The 17,490-nt window shown below is 37.1% G+C and overlaps 1 protein-coding gene and 1 long non-coding RNA gene across 2 annotated transcripts in view; both read left to right on the top strand.

The window, feature by feature from the left end:
- The window catches only part of RND3 (Rho family GTPase 3), a 19,260-nt gene extending 3,230 nt beyond the window's left edge, over window positions 1-16,030 (top strand). The window contains exons 3-5 of the mRNA XM_006921061.3: window positions 9,146-9,255; window positions 12,142-12,276; window positions 14,003-16,030. Coding sequence (XP_006921123.1) covers window positions 9,146-9,255; window positions 12,142-12,276; window positions 14,003-14,254 — 497 coding nt within the window. The 3' untranslated portion in view covers window positions 14,255-16,030. The remainder of the gene's footprint in view (window positions 1-9,145; window positions 9,256-12,141; window positions 12,277-14,002) is intronic.
- Window positions 11-8,037, top strand: LOC112470263. The gene is made up of 2 exons (XR_003042908.1): window positions 11-1,253; window positions 2,011-8,037. It is a non-coding gene; the product is annotated as an uncharacterized LOC112470263 (long non-coding RNA).
- Window positions 16,031-17,490: the final 1,460 nt, after the last annotated feature.

Raw genomic sequence — 17,490 nt, 5'->3', positions numbered from 1 at the left:
GGAAAGGAATGCTAGATTATACATCCCGTCTCCAGCTTCAAGAGACACAGGACCACCAACAGAGATTTTAGATTAGGTGCCCAAAGGGCTAAATTGCTTTTTTTTTTTTTTTTTAGGAGAAAAAAAAATCACATTGTTTTTCAAAAGCTAGAAAACAAACAAAATATGGGCAGTTTGTAGTTGAAGGTTATGCTCACACGTGCAGATGAATGTCACTTAAGATATTTTCAAGTATATAACTCAGACTCTATGGTTTGTAGTCTCTGCACACATAGCATCATACCTTGCTCACAGTATTCATACAATAAAATCTGTTGCATGAACAAATGAATAATCATATGCATAGTTTGCAAGGAGATGAGATTCCCTGATATTTATTACCACTGAATTGCCCGTGTACAAAGAATGGCAACTTTATAAACATTGCCTTTCATCAAATTAAAGATAATCACCTAAAATGAAGTCTGTAGTGAGGTAATCACTTGTATTTTTATTTAATGAAACAAAACCTATGCATGTTTAACTAAGATAGAAAGATTTGAAAAAACTGTGATTAAGAAAATATCACAGCAGAATTATTCAGTAATGAAATCTTTGTTTGAATTTAGATTTATACAAATGGAAAAAGGCATAAGGGAATTAGTTAGAATCCCATTATGTTGTTTGTGAGGCAAAATGTTAGTTAGTTAAACACAGTCATCAAGCATTGCTTAAATTCTAAGAATAAACTGTTTCCACCAAAAAAAAAAAAAATGGTTTGTTATTCATGAGCAAAATACTATCTTGCAAGAACCATTGCATCAGCAACTAACCTTTTCAAGTGTCTTTAACATTTCTCCATTACATCTCAAGCTTTTGTAGCAAATTTCTGAACAGGACTATTTTTTTGACAAATGTTTGACATTTTCTTTGTCCACTAAGACATTTGTTTAGTTGTGAAAATAATTGCATATACCTGATGCTTCTTGATGCATTTATTTTTTTCCAGCTGCTATCAACTTAACTCTGGAGATAAGATCTAAGCCAAGTTTCTGAAGTCCTAAATGTCGGATTTTTTTTTTTTTTTCTAGAACTTTGGGAAAGTTAGAGAGTGCTATAGGAAAAATTAGGTGTGCCTAACTTACATAGGGAGAAAGATGACATAAACTTTGTTCTGTGGCATTCATGTTCTCTTTAGCCTTCTGGAAGAGAAGCAAACATTTAGGAGACAAGCAGTTCTTCTGTTACTGGCTTCTGTACTTGGAAGGCTTCTCGTAAGTGGTCTCCTTTTTCCCCCAATAGTCATACGATATGTATACGCAAAACTGCCAATTTGGGTGTAGGAAAGAACATCAAGTGGAAATAGATTTAATGGGGCCTCTTTGTACCAGGCGGAAAGAAGATTGATTATTCATTCCCCACTTCTTGAGGCACAGAAACTTATCAGTGCCTTTCATTCTCTCTCACTCTCCTCTTTTTGCACCTACTATGTGCAGCCCCTCTGTTAGGCCTTAGATTTGCAATGTTAATTAAAATATGGCCCTGCCTCCTAAGAGTCATATGATGCTAATGGGGCAGGGAGTGGGAAGAAGGAAGCTCTCCCCACTTAGGGTAGCTCATTCAATGTATGATGAGCCAATTTTGTCAGGGTTTCGAACCCAAGTGCCCCATTCCACCTGTCGGATATCCTTAGTGCCCATAGAACCCCCTCTCCCCGCCCCCCCCAACTCAGGTAGGAAACAGCTCCTCTCTCTCTCATTCCCAGTGCACAGCCCAGGTAAAGCAACCACAGTGGCAATTTGCCAGTTGATTTCTGAGCGCTGCTTAAAGTCACTCCAGCCACCCTAAAAGTAAACAAAAATTTCTTTTAACTAATTACTTTGTGAATCCTTCAAAGGAGGGAGAGTACTTTTTAAGTTAAGTTAATCTTTGGATACAGATCCATAATTTCTTGATTTTAATGAGAAGTATTCCCTTTTCATTGATAAGATTTTTTTATTTTTTATATTTTAATAACATTTTTATTATTAGTTGCAGAAATGCTCTGAGTGATTTTCAGATTCACTCAATGAGTTTCTACAAAACCATGGGTCATCGTTTCAACATTTTGAAGTGATTGGTAAGACCAAAGTAGTTTAATATGTGCTTCAGAATCTGCCACATTTGCCAAGCAATGGAAGCAATTCTTAGCATGGAGCCAAATGCCTACTGATAACAAAAACGTAGTCATTTAAGGATTACCATATCTTTTCCTAAGTGATTTGATTGCAGTGTAATTCCAGCAGGTGAGATTTAGGGCACAATAATCATTCATGCAAGCTTTAGCCAAGGCAAGTTAATGTACATTTTACTTAAGGTATATAAAGAATTTTAAAATACTCAATTCTGCTGCTAAAATTCTCTCAAAATAACTATGTTATTGCCTCACGAACACACTTTTGAATCTTGTCATGATACAAGCTTCTTTTAGGCCCCAGTGCTAAAGTTAGCACTTCCTGTATTAATTTTTAGCATTATTAGCAGAGAATGTAGTATTCTTTAAATTTTACATTTGAAGGAAAAAGAGGGAAGAAAAATCTTAATTACTCATGGCCTGACTTTAAGGACAAACTTCTGCAAACATAAGTTTCTCTATTGTTTTATTTGTAGCTTATACATCAAGTTTTAAGAATGGTCTCGATGACAAGCACTCTCTTGAAATATTTCTTCATTGGGATGGAAATGTTTCAGCTGTGTTGGAGATTAGAGTATAATTAATTCAGAAAAGCAGCTTCAAAAGAGATCACTGGTCTTTTTTTTGTAATTTAGCCTGTAAGTTAACACACTAAGGCAAGACATATAGAAATGATTATAAAACCAATAAGCATTTTTTTTTTTAAAGTATTCTGTATAGGAACTCTGCTAGATGCTGTGGGAGCAGGGAGGGGTCAGTGCAAGGCTGAATAAGAGCAGCTCCTGCCCTGGAGGTACTAATAGTCTTATTTTTGGTGCTACGCTATAGTATTCCTTTATTAGGAGGATGAGTCTCCAGATTTCAAAGCTGTTTTACTCAGCAATGAGAAGACCCAAAGAACTGCTGACTTCCAAGGAATTGTTGAAAGTCACTGGGGCCAGCCCAAGCCCCTAACTTGTGACTCATTACTTGTTGAAGCCCACCACAATTCCTTATCTCTAGAAGTTGACTCAGATCTTAAGAAGTCCTTAACATACATCCCACTTGGAAATGGGCTTCCTTTTAATGGCTACGGGGGAAAACAAGATTCTGAAAGTTGGAGAAGTCTAACTTAAATTAATCTTGTTAGAGAAAGAAAGAGGACGAGAATTGACAAGCCAAAAACACATGGGTGCTTGCGATGGGACTATCAAAGGCAAAATCACAGAAAACCAGTTAAATTATAAGGTAGTAATAATGATCCCTAGGAGCTTAGAGTTTCAAAACCAGGTCCAACTCTTGAGTTTTCACCCTGAAACTTTGTGGGAAATATGGATTAAGGCAAAACAGATTGCTCTTGAGTTTAGGTGATTTCCAATAAGCAGTATGTAAAACTACATTTGGAGACTTGTCTGCTGTGCAACAATTTCAATTTAAACTATGGATCCAAAAAAAGTATAAATTCTCTTTCTAAATCTGTATCTCTTTAGATTTTTAAAAAAAATCTTAAACCCTATTTAATGCTGAGAATCAGTAGTTTCTTCAATCAGTTCGTGGTACCTGGTAGGCTGTGCCAAATGAATTAGTTGTGCCTCAGCCATGTTCTGATGCCCTTTAATGTCTTCTCAGTTACTACATATTGGCAGCTTTACTCAGAAACACACCCCTCCCCCCTCCCTCTTGACAAAACAAGTTTTATTGACATGGAATGTAAGTGGCCTCAGAAGGTTGGCCAGGTGTTGTGCACATTGGTTTTGAAAAATGACCCTGATGACATAGTATGTGGCAAAGCGATTCATTCATGTGACTCTTCAAGGAATCAAGTATTATACGGAACATAAAATATTTAATCTGTTACTGGATGTAATGTAATTTTTAAAAAATTATACATGCCTATTCTTATCCCTAAAGACCTGTGTCTTACTATAGTTCCACGTTAAGGAGAATACTTGGATTCTCACATTTTTTTTTTAAGTATCTCAATAAGACTAGGAGTTTAAAGAACCCTAAAGCTTTATTTACAGCCCCCAAATAGCAATCTTATTTGACTTTCCAATTGTGAATATGTGTTACCCCTAGAAATTAAAAATACTGATTCTGTTGTTACAGAAATGCAAAAATGCCCCCCACATATTTATTAAATGTGTTTATAATTCCTGTTAATCTGAACCTATAGAGGAAACAAACAATGTCCTTCCTGGAAATGTTTGTTGCATATTTGCTGGCATGGCATTTGCAGGTCAGACTGCTTGGGGAAAAAGTTCAGCAGAGTCTTGTTCTGAGCCAGACACAAAAGTTCTGCCGGGACTTGATTCACATTGTTGAGACTGTTGCTAATTTGAAGCATTCAGTCTGAGTAGAGGAGGCATGAAGAAATGGAATCTGGTAAATAACTGAGTGATCACAGTCTCGCATGTTAGCTGCTCTTTGGTACAGATGTTTTCTTGGCGGTCACTAAAAATAACGAAAGATAATCTATTTTTTTCTGCCAACAATATTCAACATTCCTAATTTTATTGTTTTGGGTAGGAATTTCTTATGGGGAAAAGGGCAGTTTTTCAATTTAAGTTTCAAGAAAAGAAAGTATAATATTATGAAGTATTCAACTAGAAGAGTTTTCAGTTCTCAGACTCCTATAGAACCTCACAGTGTTTGAACAAGTTTCGCAAAAGGTTCTCTAAAGCCTTCCTTTTGGGCATGGATCTTCTTACATATACATTTAATGATGTACATATATGGTATATTTTATCTTTGTGAAAGGATGACGGAAGCAGGCAGGTATGTGTCTACAGAATTAGTTTCTGGGTGAGGCACTTTGTGACTGATCTTGGCCTGGAAATACTGCTCTCACCCAGATTTAATGACCTCGAAGACAAAGATGGGTAGACCTGAAGTTTCAAAAGCCTTTTAGAACTTTGCTGATGTTTGCCAAACTTGAGGAACTCAGAGAACCACAAATGTGCACGTATTCTAAACTACACCCAAGCTAAGAGCAAAGCCCTTTAACTGAGGGTGTTTTTTTGTGGGGATGGCATGAAGAGAGTCACACATTTAGCATATGTGGAGTAGTTGTTTCTTTACAATATGAACTTTTCCTGGTTTTCTCTTGATGATCTGATAGGTTAATTAGAAAGGACTTTGGAATAGTGCTGTGTGCTTAAAGTTTCATGCAGTATAATAAAAATACTGCACCTGAGATTTCCATGTGCGTGAAGCCCTCACATGCTTCACGTGAAAGAGTTTTATTTGAGAAAGCTCAGTACCAGTACCTAGAGTTACTGAATTTAGCTAGTACATTTTTGGGTACTAGAGTATATACATCAGTACCTTACTGCAGTTAAAGTTCAGTACTTTCCTACATGGTGAGAAATGTCTAGCACTCTTTTTTGTGTTCAGTTCTACAGTTCTGGAAGCTTTTCATATGCATCTAGATAGATGATAGATAGATAGATAGATAGATAGATAGATAGATAGATAGATAATCACAAAGGTAACGTTTTGCTGCTTGGCTTAAGAGAATGTTTTAAGACTTTTCTGGAGGGATGTAAGAGTTAAGGGCTATTTTATGGGCTTACCTTCCCCGCTCCTTTTTTTGGTGTCATTTCTGCCTCCCCTGTTGCTTCTCACTCAGAGGGCCATTCTTGGAATTCCTCTTCATTTTTTCTTGGCTAGTGACTTATCCCACACATGCCTGTGATTGCACCGTGCACTCTCCAGTGGTTGCTTTCTTTTGTGCAGTAGCTCGGGCTTTGTAGAAGAGAACAGGGCAGAATTCAAAGTGCTTAAACACAGAGCAAACACTATCAAGTTACGCAGGATTTTTTTCCCTGAAGGTCCTGCTTAGCTGATGAATTGTTAGATTTTTTTTCTGGTAGGATAATTTTTTAATAATTCTATATCGACCTTTTTTTTTTTTTTTTCTAACTATGAAAAAAATAAAGACAATAGGCTTTCCTATCCAAAAAGAGTTTTAAACTTACCCCATCAAAAGTATAATGAATACACGGTTTTGTTATTTTTAATAACAAATTACTTTTGTAGTTAGTGGTTAGATAAATTATAACTCATAAATGTGGGGATTGGTTTTAGCACTACCTTCTGATACTCCTGTTGATCAAAATGAGCCGTTCATTAACAAAAATAATAGGACAGGATTATTCCTAATGAGCTCCTGTCAAAGCTCTTAAAAGTTACCACTTTATCCCAAAAAGCAAAGTGGTTTATTTTTCATGAACCTTTACGTACATATGTATTTTCATTCAAAATATTAAACCAAAGAAAAACACAAGCAGAAACAAGCCTCTATAAGAATGTAGTGTAACTTGCCAATTCTATTTCATTTTAAACTAGACCAGTGTCAAAATTTTTCAGATATTTGGGCAGAAGGCAGATTGATTGGTTCTAGTAAGCAAGAGTCTCCAGCCTTGGCAGAGGGCAGAACACGAAGCCAGATCCCCTTTGTGGCCATGTAATGAGTGGGGGAAGGAAACCCAGTACACAAAGGGAGGGGAGGAGTATTCTCCGCAGCCACGTGGTGACTTAAAGGTTGAAACTATTTTCTTTGTAGTCCCAATTTTACTTAGTGTATTTTAACACCTTTGTAATTCTGTAGCTGTCTTTCCTAAATTTTGTATTTGGAAAAGATGGTCTCCATCGTTATGCAAAGTAGTTGCAGACCTGAGAATAGCAGTGAAAACTCTCATCTAGTCACAAGTCTTGCCCTGAAGGAATAAGGCACCTGAAGATGCCTGTCCTCCCAAGTTCAGGTCTGACTGAGACTGGAAAGTATCCACAGTGGGATAATTGTCTTTCCTAAAATGAGTGATTTCCAAGACCAGAGGTTCTGAAGCCTGGTTGAGTTTCTGACAGTCCTCGTTGTTGGAAAGCTCTCATTTATGGATTTGGGGCCAGCTAACCACCTAACTTTGGAGAGCAGAGGAAATCCTCATGTACATGGCCGATGTTTGGATTTTCACACTGTGATCTGGAATTTTATGACTCCATGTTTGGAAAGAGATTCCCTAATGTTTACAGCAGTCGTGTCAAAGTTACACTTTGGACCCAGAAACAGGAGAGGTTACAATTGAGGAAGTCAGAGTTTCACGGAACAAATAGAAAAATACCACTATATCCACCATATAGAGTGATATACTATCTCATTTCTGATGCCTCTCAACGATGTTTAGATTAGTGAATTATTTGTGAATTATTCCCTTAACCTCAAGATTTCTTTAAGTGGCTGCAAGGCAGGGGCCACAGCTTGTCATTTTCAGAGATGTCTTCATTCTAACATGCCTTAATATTTAAAATGACTTGAATTAAAAAAAAAAAAAAAACTCTAAACTCTTTAAGATTTGGGAAAATGTCATTCAGTTATCAGTCTGCTTTGTCAGGGTCCTGAATCCAGATGCGGGTAGGAAGCCGCAGCTCAGGAAAAACTCTGGCTTAGATTGTTTGTACCTATTCACACTTTCCTTCCTGATTCCTACAACATTCCCTTTTTCCTAGCTAGGTAGACACACCTGGCTTAAGCTGTCACTCTCCATTCCTAAAGCAGCTAGGGAAAAGGCCACAGTGATCCTGGGGTTCCTTAATGAATGCTTGGGACCCAGAATACACTGTGAATAGAGGGCAATGCACCCTAACCACAGTGGCTGATGCACCCTAACCAACCTCTATATCTCAAGAACAAAATAAAATTTTTTTGTTTTGATAGAAGTGTAAAAGATTATTTTGAAAGCTGCTTTAGTCTTTCTCTCCTCCTGACTTTGACTATCAAGGTTTTGATTTATCCAGAGACAACATGTCATGTTTTTCTGTTAGAAATGGAAGGTGGTGTCAAAATGAAATTGGGTTTCAAAAAGACTTTGGTGGCTTAGATTTTTTTTCTCTACTCTGGAGGCAGATACATATATATGTATATATTTTCCCTAGTAAAATGATTTTCTTATTATGCCTGTGAAATGTCAGTATACTGAAAATGATTTTAAAAAAATACGTAGTGTTGGCAAGCTGTATTTAATTTTATAGTCACACCATTTGATAATAATTGGCCTCATATAATTGCCCACATTTTGGGATTCTTGAAGGAGAACTTTCCTAAGCAACTAGAGGGTTCTGTGGTTAAATCGGTTGACTGGAACTTGAATTTTTAGTGTGCCCTAGATTTAACTCAGGCCAGGATCCTTGGATCATGCCTTGGTGTCACTCTCAGAGATGGAACTGTGTACAAAAGTGACAAGATCCAATATAGCATTTATTACATGCTGTGGTTGTAACAGCAAGAGAGTCTGTATAAGCTCAAAGGTCAATGGCTTATCCAAACTTGGAACTTTGAGACAGGGTGGCATAGTTGTGGTTTACTGTGGTTCTCTTTGAATAGCCGAATCTACCCTTTTCCTCCTTCCCCCACACATCGAGATTTTTACCATCAGAGTGATCTCGAGTTTTTGTCACTTTCCCAAGAAGTAGCTCCATTTATGGTCCATGCTGCCACTCAGCTTTTAATAGCAGCGATACAGCCATAACCACAGTTACTACTTACTGATCCCTTACTAAATGCCAGGACCTGCCTGGGTTTATTTGTTCCCAGGTAGATAATGTTTTCACCTTCATTTATGAATGAAGAATCAGGTGCAGAGTCCTAAAGCAAGCCTGCCTTGCCCACTTTTAGTATTGGAGGTAGACTTGTACTCCAGGCCATTTGACTCTAGAAGCTTCTGCACTTCATCCAGGTGCCTTGGGATCTACTCTTTGAAATGCACAGATTTCAACGTAAGGTCCTAGCTCCTCCCCTTGAATTCAGGTCAGATACTCGGGAGGCTTCACTCTTCTTCTGGTAGAAATGAATATATTATTGCTTGGCTTGTTTGTTTGCATTCATTATCAAGAATTAGAGGAGGTGGGAGTGGGGCTTGTCATGTGGCATTCATGGGATTTAACGCAAAAGGGCAGAGTTGATGCACGACAAAGGGGATTTTCATCTGAAAACTTGTATATCTTCGTCTCTTTCAGGTTCTCCTTATTATGACAACGTCCGGCCCCTCTCTTACCCAGATTCTGATGCCGTGCTGATTTGCTTTGACATCAGTAGACCAGAGACTCTAGACAGTGTCCTAAAAAAGGCAAGTGCTGGGGAACGATGACACAGTTCAGAACTGACCCATATATAAAATAGAAACACATGGTCCACTGGGGAGCTCCAACACTCTAGTTAATACTCGGCTATATATTTTATTGTTAGAACACTAAAAAGGGCACTGTCACATAACAGGGTTTCCACACATATGTGTCACCAGTTTTGATGATGAAACTGCTTAAAATTGTATTTCATTTTAAGAAACAAAATACCCTTTTAAGAACATCTATGTTTATCCTTTGGGTGGAAATGGTATAGCTAAAAGTAATTATATAGATTACTGCATGTCTTCCTTTTTTCCTTCCTTCCTTCATTTTCCCTATAGATCACGCCTTCGTTTACAGGTTTACATTTGACCTCAACTCAAATAGTGAAATGAATGCAATAATAGCTGTTTTAATGAAGCAGCTATGTTTCGCTCATGAAGTTATTTATTAGAAACAGAAATTGAACTAATATAGGAGGAATAGGGGTGTGTTTCCAGACATGAGACAAGGTGACTTGTGATCAGGTAGATGTCAGATATTAATAAAACAGTAGTTGTAAACATGCTCTAGATGATGACACACACCCAGCTCTTGGAGGCAAAGGCAAGTAAGGTAGTGTAGGTGGAGAAGGGGACTGAGGAAGCTCTGGACAGAACCAGGGGGAGGTCAAGAGGAAGGGAACCTGTTCCAGGTGTGTCTGGGTCCTGGGGAAGCCAATGGGAAGGAGGCGCTTTCCTTGGACTCCACCAGTATAGGACTCAGCCCCCTGTTACAGGAGGCATATGCTTTTCCATGGATCAGCACATATTAGCCACTAGCTGATTTCTCAGACCTGGCCTGGAGCACTGTGGGGTTTCAGAACCAGACCATTTTCTAGAGCACCCTCTTCTCTGTGCACAAAGGCTTAGACAGGATGTGGCTGAATCCAAGTCAGTATTTATATATTTCATTTGTTTTTATCAGTTTATATTTATTTCTCTATCATGTTCGACTGCTTGTCTTTTGTGTCTTTATAAAATTAGTGTTTGAAGATGAATCGTCCTTGTCTACTAAACATGACAAACAATTTAATGAAATATGAATTTCTTAAAAGATCAAAGACTCTTTTTTACTTTTTAACTCCTTTCGATTTTGAGTAATGTGTATTTAATGCAAACAATGCTAAAGTTTGTCAGATTCAGGCAGGAATACACTTTTCCTGTCTTCAGTTTTTGTAAACAATTGCTAGACATGCAGAGGGAAGCCAAAATCATTACATAGCTGAAGAACAGCATAACGACATGTCCAGTGCTTGTCTGTAAGTAAAAGAAATTGCTTATTTACTGGAGCTTTTACTTGATGTAGCATCAGGTTATGCATAATTTATGATGAAAAGCCTCTCTCCTGTTTTATTTCACTTTCATCTTTTAAGACCAAATGAATAGTGACTTTGGCCTTAAAGATATTAATGAGTATGTTTTCCATTCGCGTGAGGTGTAAGACTCGTGATAACCCCTGCTATGATTTGTCTTGAGTGAGTGAATTTTTTAAGCCCTTGAATATCAAAGAGGTCAGAGCGGCTTAAAGCAGGATAGATCATATTCTTCTTCTTCTTCTTCTTTTTTTTTTTTTTTAAATTTACCTTCCAGTTCTTACTCCATCTAGCACATGGTAGTAGATGCTCTTAAATAATTCTGGAAGGAAGGAAGGAAGGAAGAGTTGGACGATAAATTAGGCTCTTATTACACCTTCAATCCACTGGTGTGCTTTGAACTAGAGTTCATTCATTGTCCATAGTATACCTCTAGATCTAGAAATGTCTTCTCTAGTGGTCTTTTAAATTGCTCCTGCAGGATGTTCCTCTTATCTAGTATTAAATATGTGACTTCGTCACCCCCACTCTTCTATGAATTCCTTTGTGGAAGGCACAGTTATGTCTTAATCATCTTTGTAACCACCATGATATTTGGTAAAGCGCTTAGTACATATTCGTGTATGTGGGAAGAGAGAGTCGGGAACGAATGATCTCAGCCCCTCTAATGTGTCCTCCTCAAGAGGCATCGCTCTCTTATGAATACTCTGAACTCCCAACTCCCATCCTGATGGTCTTCTCAAGCTTGAGGAAGTGAAACCACAAAAAGTTGTCTGTTTACTCTTTAAGGGCACAGTTGGAATTCCCTGTCAGATATTTCTTGACTAATCATTTTTTCTAGCCAGATTGGACTAAAATTGAAATATTTAACAACTTATTTAACTTAAAACTAACTCAGGGTCATATGAGCCACAGGACCAGATGCCTTCCAGATAGCCCAAGAGACAGGACTTTACAATGTTGTGGTCTTTGTTGATTCGGCCACTCGAACGGAAGCTCCTTAAAGGCAGGATATTATGTTTATTAACTCAATGGAGATTTCATCACATGAAAGCTGCTCTGTCTTTCTTGATGGGATCAGTGCATGCATACTTGTGCTTGTCTTAGCTCTGCCTTATTCCCAGCCTTCCATGCTAGGAAGTGTCAGCTCAACATATCTGAGGATACACTCATTTTTAGAATATTTAATTATTCTTAAGGCACTTATCATCTTTCAGAGATACCCCAATAATTAAGAAATTATTGAAGCTACCTTCTGCTAACACCCTAGCCTCTTGCAATAGAACAGATACTGAGTCACAGAAAGAGAGAATAGATAATATACATAAGCCTTCCCTAATGGATCCACTTTAAAAAGTAGTAAAACTTAATGTCTACTTAGAAGATAAATGCAAGTTTGCTTCTTCATCTGAAGTGACACTTTCTCTTAAATGCCCTATATGAGTCCCATTTCCGATGTCTGCCAGTGGAGAAATTGTTTTCCATTGTGTGGATGCCTGCACTTTCTTAATTTTTTCTCTCTTCCCCCCAATAGTGGAAAGGTGAGATCCAGGAGTTTTGCCCCAACACCAAAATGCTCATGGTTGGCTGCAAATCTGACCTTCGGACAGATGTTAGTACATTAGTAGAACTCTCAAATCACAGACAGACACCAGTGTCTTATGATCAGGTATGTATGTCACCTGCATGCCAATGTGGATTTTAAAAAGAGTGACAGAAATGAATCATTACTCATAATAAATAAAATAAAAAGTAGCCACTTTTCTCAAGGCTCAACCAGTGGTCAACCCCAGGTGCAAGACCCTTTGCCAAGATGCAGACTGAGCACCAAGAGTCCAGATTGTGGCCATCTGTATACACATAGATAAAAGTGGCTGGTATTTTGGGGCCTGTGGGAAGCTCCTTCAGGGAAGCCCATAGCTTGGATTAATGTCAAGACTGCAGTGTGAGCACCTGAATGTCTGGGGCATTTTGGCTGAAATTATGATGATACTTTGATGCTAGGCCCACTCAAAATCTTTACAATGTTTTGTTTGTTTGTTTGTTTGTTTGTTTGTTTTTTAGCAGTTTACTGCATAAGGATTGATTTATGTTGTATGCATAATAAGACAAGTTTTGGGAAAAAAATCTTTTAAAATATGAACACTCTGTCATTTAGTAGGATAATTACATGATATTTGACTACTGAGTATACAAACAGTGAAGCATATGCTACCTTATATAGTTCTGTAACTCCCACTGGATTTAAGAGAGAATGTGGTCAAAATCAGTAACACTCTTTAAGAGAGTTTATCTTATTTTACACTCATCAGCACAATAAAATATCAAAAAAACAAACAAAAAAAAGCCATTGCCACTAAAACAAAATACTCCATAAAACTATCTTTTAGAGATTCATCATTTCTTCAGGTGTTTCTTCTAAGTATCTAGAAAGGAAGAGAATTGGTTTCAGAAATTTATTTTCTTAAAACATACATCCAGGTTCTAAAAAGAGTTCATGTTGAAAGTTAGAATTTTTTTTAATGTTCATTATTTTAAATACTGCAGTCTTTTTTATATTGCATTTTTAATTAATGGGAATTTTGTTATTTAATAAACTGTTTTGATGCACACATTTTTATTATTGTGTACACTGGGATGTATGGTCCATGTTTAGAAATTATATATTTTGCACTTACTAAAGTAACAGATGTCATAACAGTATTATTCCTTTCCTCAGTTTATTTTGGCCCTTAGACTTGATTACATACATTTTAAAATTGATTCTCTACTCCATCCCTTACCCCTGTTTTTTGTGTAGCCTATTGACTCATCTTGAGTGCCATATACACTCAAGAAAAGAGAACTGAGTGCCTCGTGAGGTGCTGGAACAGGCTAGGGGCCAAATCGCCCCTCCCAGAGCCACGTGGAAAATGCAGCATTTACATTCAGCTGACTTTTTCCAATACTAAGAAAGATTTTCTGGCTAATTCTATACTTTCATGTGACCTGGAAGACCTAAGTATCTAGGTACTCTGGTTACAGTTGATAGTTGAAGATGAATCATAAAAATGTACTTCTTTGAATCACCTCACACTAACTGATGATTGGTTCCTCATTTATTAATGACCCAATGACACTAGATCAGCCTTTAGCACCTCTGGGATGTCAAGCATTATCTAGTGAGTGATAATAATTGAACATCCTAAAACTCGATCCTGACTGCAAATATTTAGGAAATAATAAACAAGGCAGTTTAAATTTAAAACTCGTATTTTTTGCAGCAACACTTGGAAAATTCAGTTAACATATTAGAAACGTTTTGCGATGCATTATTATTTTGTGGTATTAGAGGACACTTTGTTACTTTCCTTAGAGACTTATTGCTGATTACATTCCCTTCTTTTACTTCTCAGGGGGCAAACATGGCCAAACAGATTGGAGCTGCCACTTATATTGAATGCTCAGCATTACAGTCGGAAAATAGCGTCAGAGACATTTTTCATGTTGCCACTTTGGCATGTGTAAACAAGACAAATAAAAACGTTAAGCGGAACAAATCACAGAGGGCCACAAAGCGGATTTCACATATGCCCAGCAGACCAGAACTCTCAGCAGTTGCTACGGACTTACGAAAGGACAAAGCGAAGAGTTGCACCGTGATGTGAATCTCCCGTTATCTTTAATGAGGACAAGGAAATCTAGTGTAAAAAAACACCACAACAAAACAAAAAGGTGAAGTCTGAATGAAGTGCACAGCCAAAGTCACATATTCTGGAGGCTTAGGAGGCATTTGAAAGGATGCTCATCTTTTTGGAATCCTGTCCTTAGGTTCGGCATGTAGAACAAGTGGTGAAAAGTGAATACATTGAAGTGTTCTGAAGTGTGACTTGAAAAATATGCCAAAAAAGAGAGATTCAGATGGTCTAGAGGTAGATGAGGAGGAATGCGAGTACCTCCAAGAAGAAAAATCCCGCTCTGAATGGTGCTTGTGTTATCGTTTTCTTTGTTGTAATCTATTCATGAATCTCTACTTTGATTTAATTTTTAAATGTTTTAATCTCCTTTACAAAAAGTATATATTAATATACCGTCCTCATTGGGGAACTGGCACTGTGACCTTAGCATTTAGTTTTCTAGAGGATGTGATCTAATTTCCTCCTAGCTCATCATTAAAATGGAAATTATATCAGGACCCATGGGATATCCAGAGGAAAAGTTTGTGAGGCTTTGAAATCTTGCCTTCCTGAAGAGAGCTGAGCGAGATGGTTCTAAAGAAAGGCTTTTGCGGTCTTGCAAGATATGCAGACGGGCACTACAAAGATCGAATAGATTGAATAGAAAAATGGTGTCGATTTTTATTCAGTCTGATGGTTCTGTTCATCATTGTGATTGTCATTAAAAAGTGGTAAATTGCTCAATGTAATATTTTTGTGCGCTGTTTAGAAAAGAGGGTTGTGATTTTTTTGCCATCGTTGATGAAAATGCAAAGTCAAATAAAAGGTGTCTTGGTTTGGTGTCATAGAATGATCCAAGGGGAAAAAAATGTAGGTACTATTTTCACCTGAAGAGATAAGGAATGAAGGAATAGTAGCAGAAAGCACAGTTTGTGAGTAAGCGGTCTGGAATTAACTTACCAAAAGTACAAAGCAAAAGGCCTATTGTTTGGGAGGTGAAGCTCTAAAGCTGGCAGCATCTGATGATCTGTTGGTTTATTTCGTTTTACTTAAATGAACATGACAAGAGAGGGATCCTCTTGTCCAAGCCTTAGAGAATTTTTAGAGAGAAATTATGTAATGTCCATTCTGACACTATGCTAGCCGTTTCTAAAGAGTGATTGCTAAACCTCACTTAACCAGATTCTGCCAAGGCCCGTGTTCAATACTTGATTGCAGTTACATAAAATAATCAACATTTAAAATAGTTTACAGATATTTTTCGACCAGTTCCTTTTAGAGTTTCTTTCAGAGAAGAAACCAGATCTGACCTGTTTATTGTTGGCGCTTGTTGAAAACGAGCTTTCTTTCCAATGATAAAGCTTCATTTTTGAAGTGTTGAAGCTGTGCTCCCATTAAATTGTGGCAGGAGAGGAGATTAAGATAATTACAACACTTAGTTCTATGTCTTACAAGCACTTTGTTTTGTCTCTGCAAGAAAATACCATTCCAGCCATTTCTCATGAAATAACAGACGTTTTACCAACATAATATGCTTTGACTGATGCAGCATTATGCTTTGGGCAGTATTACAAAATAGCTGGCAAGTGCTTTCTGTATTTAAATATTGTAAAAAGAAAATAAGTTATAACTGTTATAAAGCAGAACTTTCGTTGCATTTTTTAAAATGTTGAAGTCAGTTTGTATGTTTGGTCAATGTTTCCGCAGTATTTATTAAAACATACTTTTTTTTCTTCAAATAAAAAAGTAACCATGTCTTTGTCTAAATGTGATCTGCCTTTTATTATCTACTTCCTGATTTAGTCATTTAGTTTTGTTCTTTAACAGAGATGATTGTAGAATCTGGCCTAACATTTCTTGACCTAGTAGTCTGGAATTTTTTGATTCTTAACACTAGTAGCAGTTGCTTGGGAAAAGATAAACCTGCATATACAAAGAGATTTCATTATGATTTCAAATCACAAGAATAAAATGGAGCATAATTAGACTAAGTGATTTGATCGTAGACAAAAAAAAAGCCATGATACCGCCTGGAATTAACTTTTAGAAAATGTGGAAATTCCTTGAACACTTTAGTAGTGAAACAGTATGATGTAGTCTCAGGTCATAGGTTTAAATCTGAGGTGAGGCTAGTTGATTTTCCTAACCCTCTGAGGCCTCAAGCCTCAGTCTCTTAACCCAGCCATCTACCTTTCAATGCATGTTCTTTTTCACAGAAGCCAAGTGTATGGATGACCCAAGAGGCAGCTATTGATTGCAACAATTAGGAGAGAGGGAAAAAAAGCAAAATAAAAATGGCCTTCTTTATAGTAGCAGTATCTCAATAACATAGGACGACATAATGTAGGCTCCTGCAGTGACCTGAGAGATGTAAAGGAAGTATGAAATAGCTTAGGACCGAGGAAGGCCTGGGTCTGCATACATACATTGGTTCTGTCTTTAGCTAAAACTCTTACAAGTTTTACATATATGTTCAAAGATACTCAATGAGGTACTTTAAAAGCAGCTATTCTTTCTACACTGCTAAGTCACTTCATGTGAAAACTGCATCCTTTTTTTTTTTAATGGCTTTAGAAATCTCGGAGGTATAGAAGTAATTATCAGAAGCACAAACCAAAGGGAAAATCTGAGGATCTAGCATGACTGAATGAATTAAAGAGCATTGATATCATGGCATAGCGTCAGAAAAATTTTTTAAAACACAGAGAATTACCAAAAATGTTTGTTACTCAAGTGGTAAAGAAAATAAAAGTACTTTCCTAATCCTTGGCGTTGAGTAACTTCTAAGCATGATATCTAAATCGGGCTTACAAGAAACTTATTTCTCAACAATGACTAGCACAGGGGGGAAAAAAAGCTGAGGTTCTGCTGACTTTGGCAGTATTTTATAGGTTGTACAGTAATTTTCCCTCTGGTGAATTGTTCCTTTCCAGTAGCTTTAATTTGTTAAACCAAAAAGGAAAAAAAAAATTGTCTTCAGCCTCGGGCATGTAGGCTTTCTTTTACTCCTCTTTTTTGCTTCAGCAAACATTTACTGTAAGCATTCTGTGAACATTCCTTTCTATTGATTAATGATCATGATAAATGCCTCTATAAATATTAAAAGGTGATTTTCAAACTTTGAGTAAGACTTTAATTGTGTCTCTCACTTCTATTAATTTTTTCCAGGAATAGTTGCTTAGAAGATTCTAGTCTTATAGGGAATGTGCCTAAAGTGCAAATTTAGA

This window comes from Pteropus alecto, unplaced genomic scaffold (genome assembly GCF_000325575.1).
Source record: "Pteropus alecto unplaced genomic scaffold, ASM32557v1 scaffold3, whole genome shotgun sequence".
Classification (NCBI taxonomy): domain Eukaryota; kingdom Metazoa; phylum Chordata; class Mammalia; order Chiroptera; family Pteropodidae; genus Pteropus; species Pteropus alecto.
The sequence above is the reverse complement of the archived record's forward strand: the minus strand, read 5'-3'. Positions and strand labels throughout refer to the sequence as shown.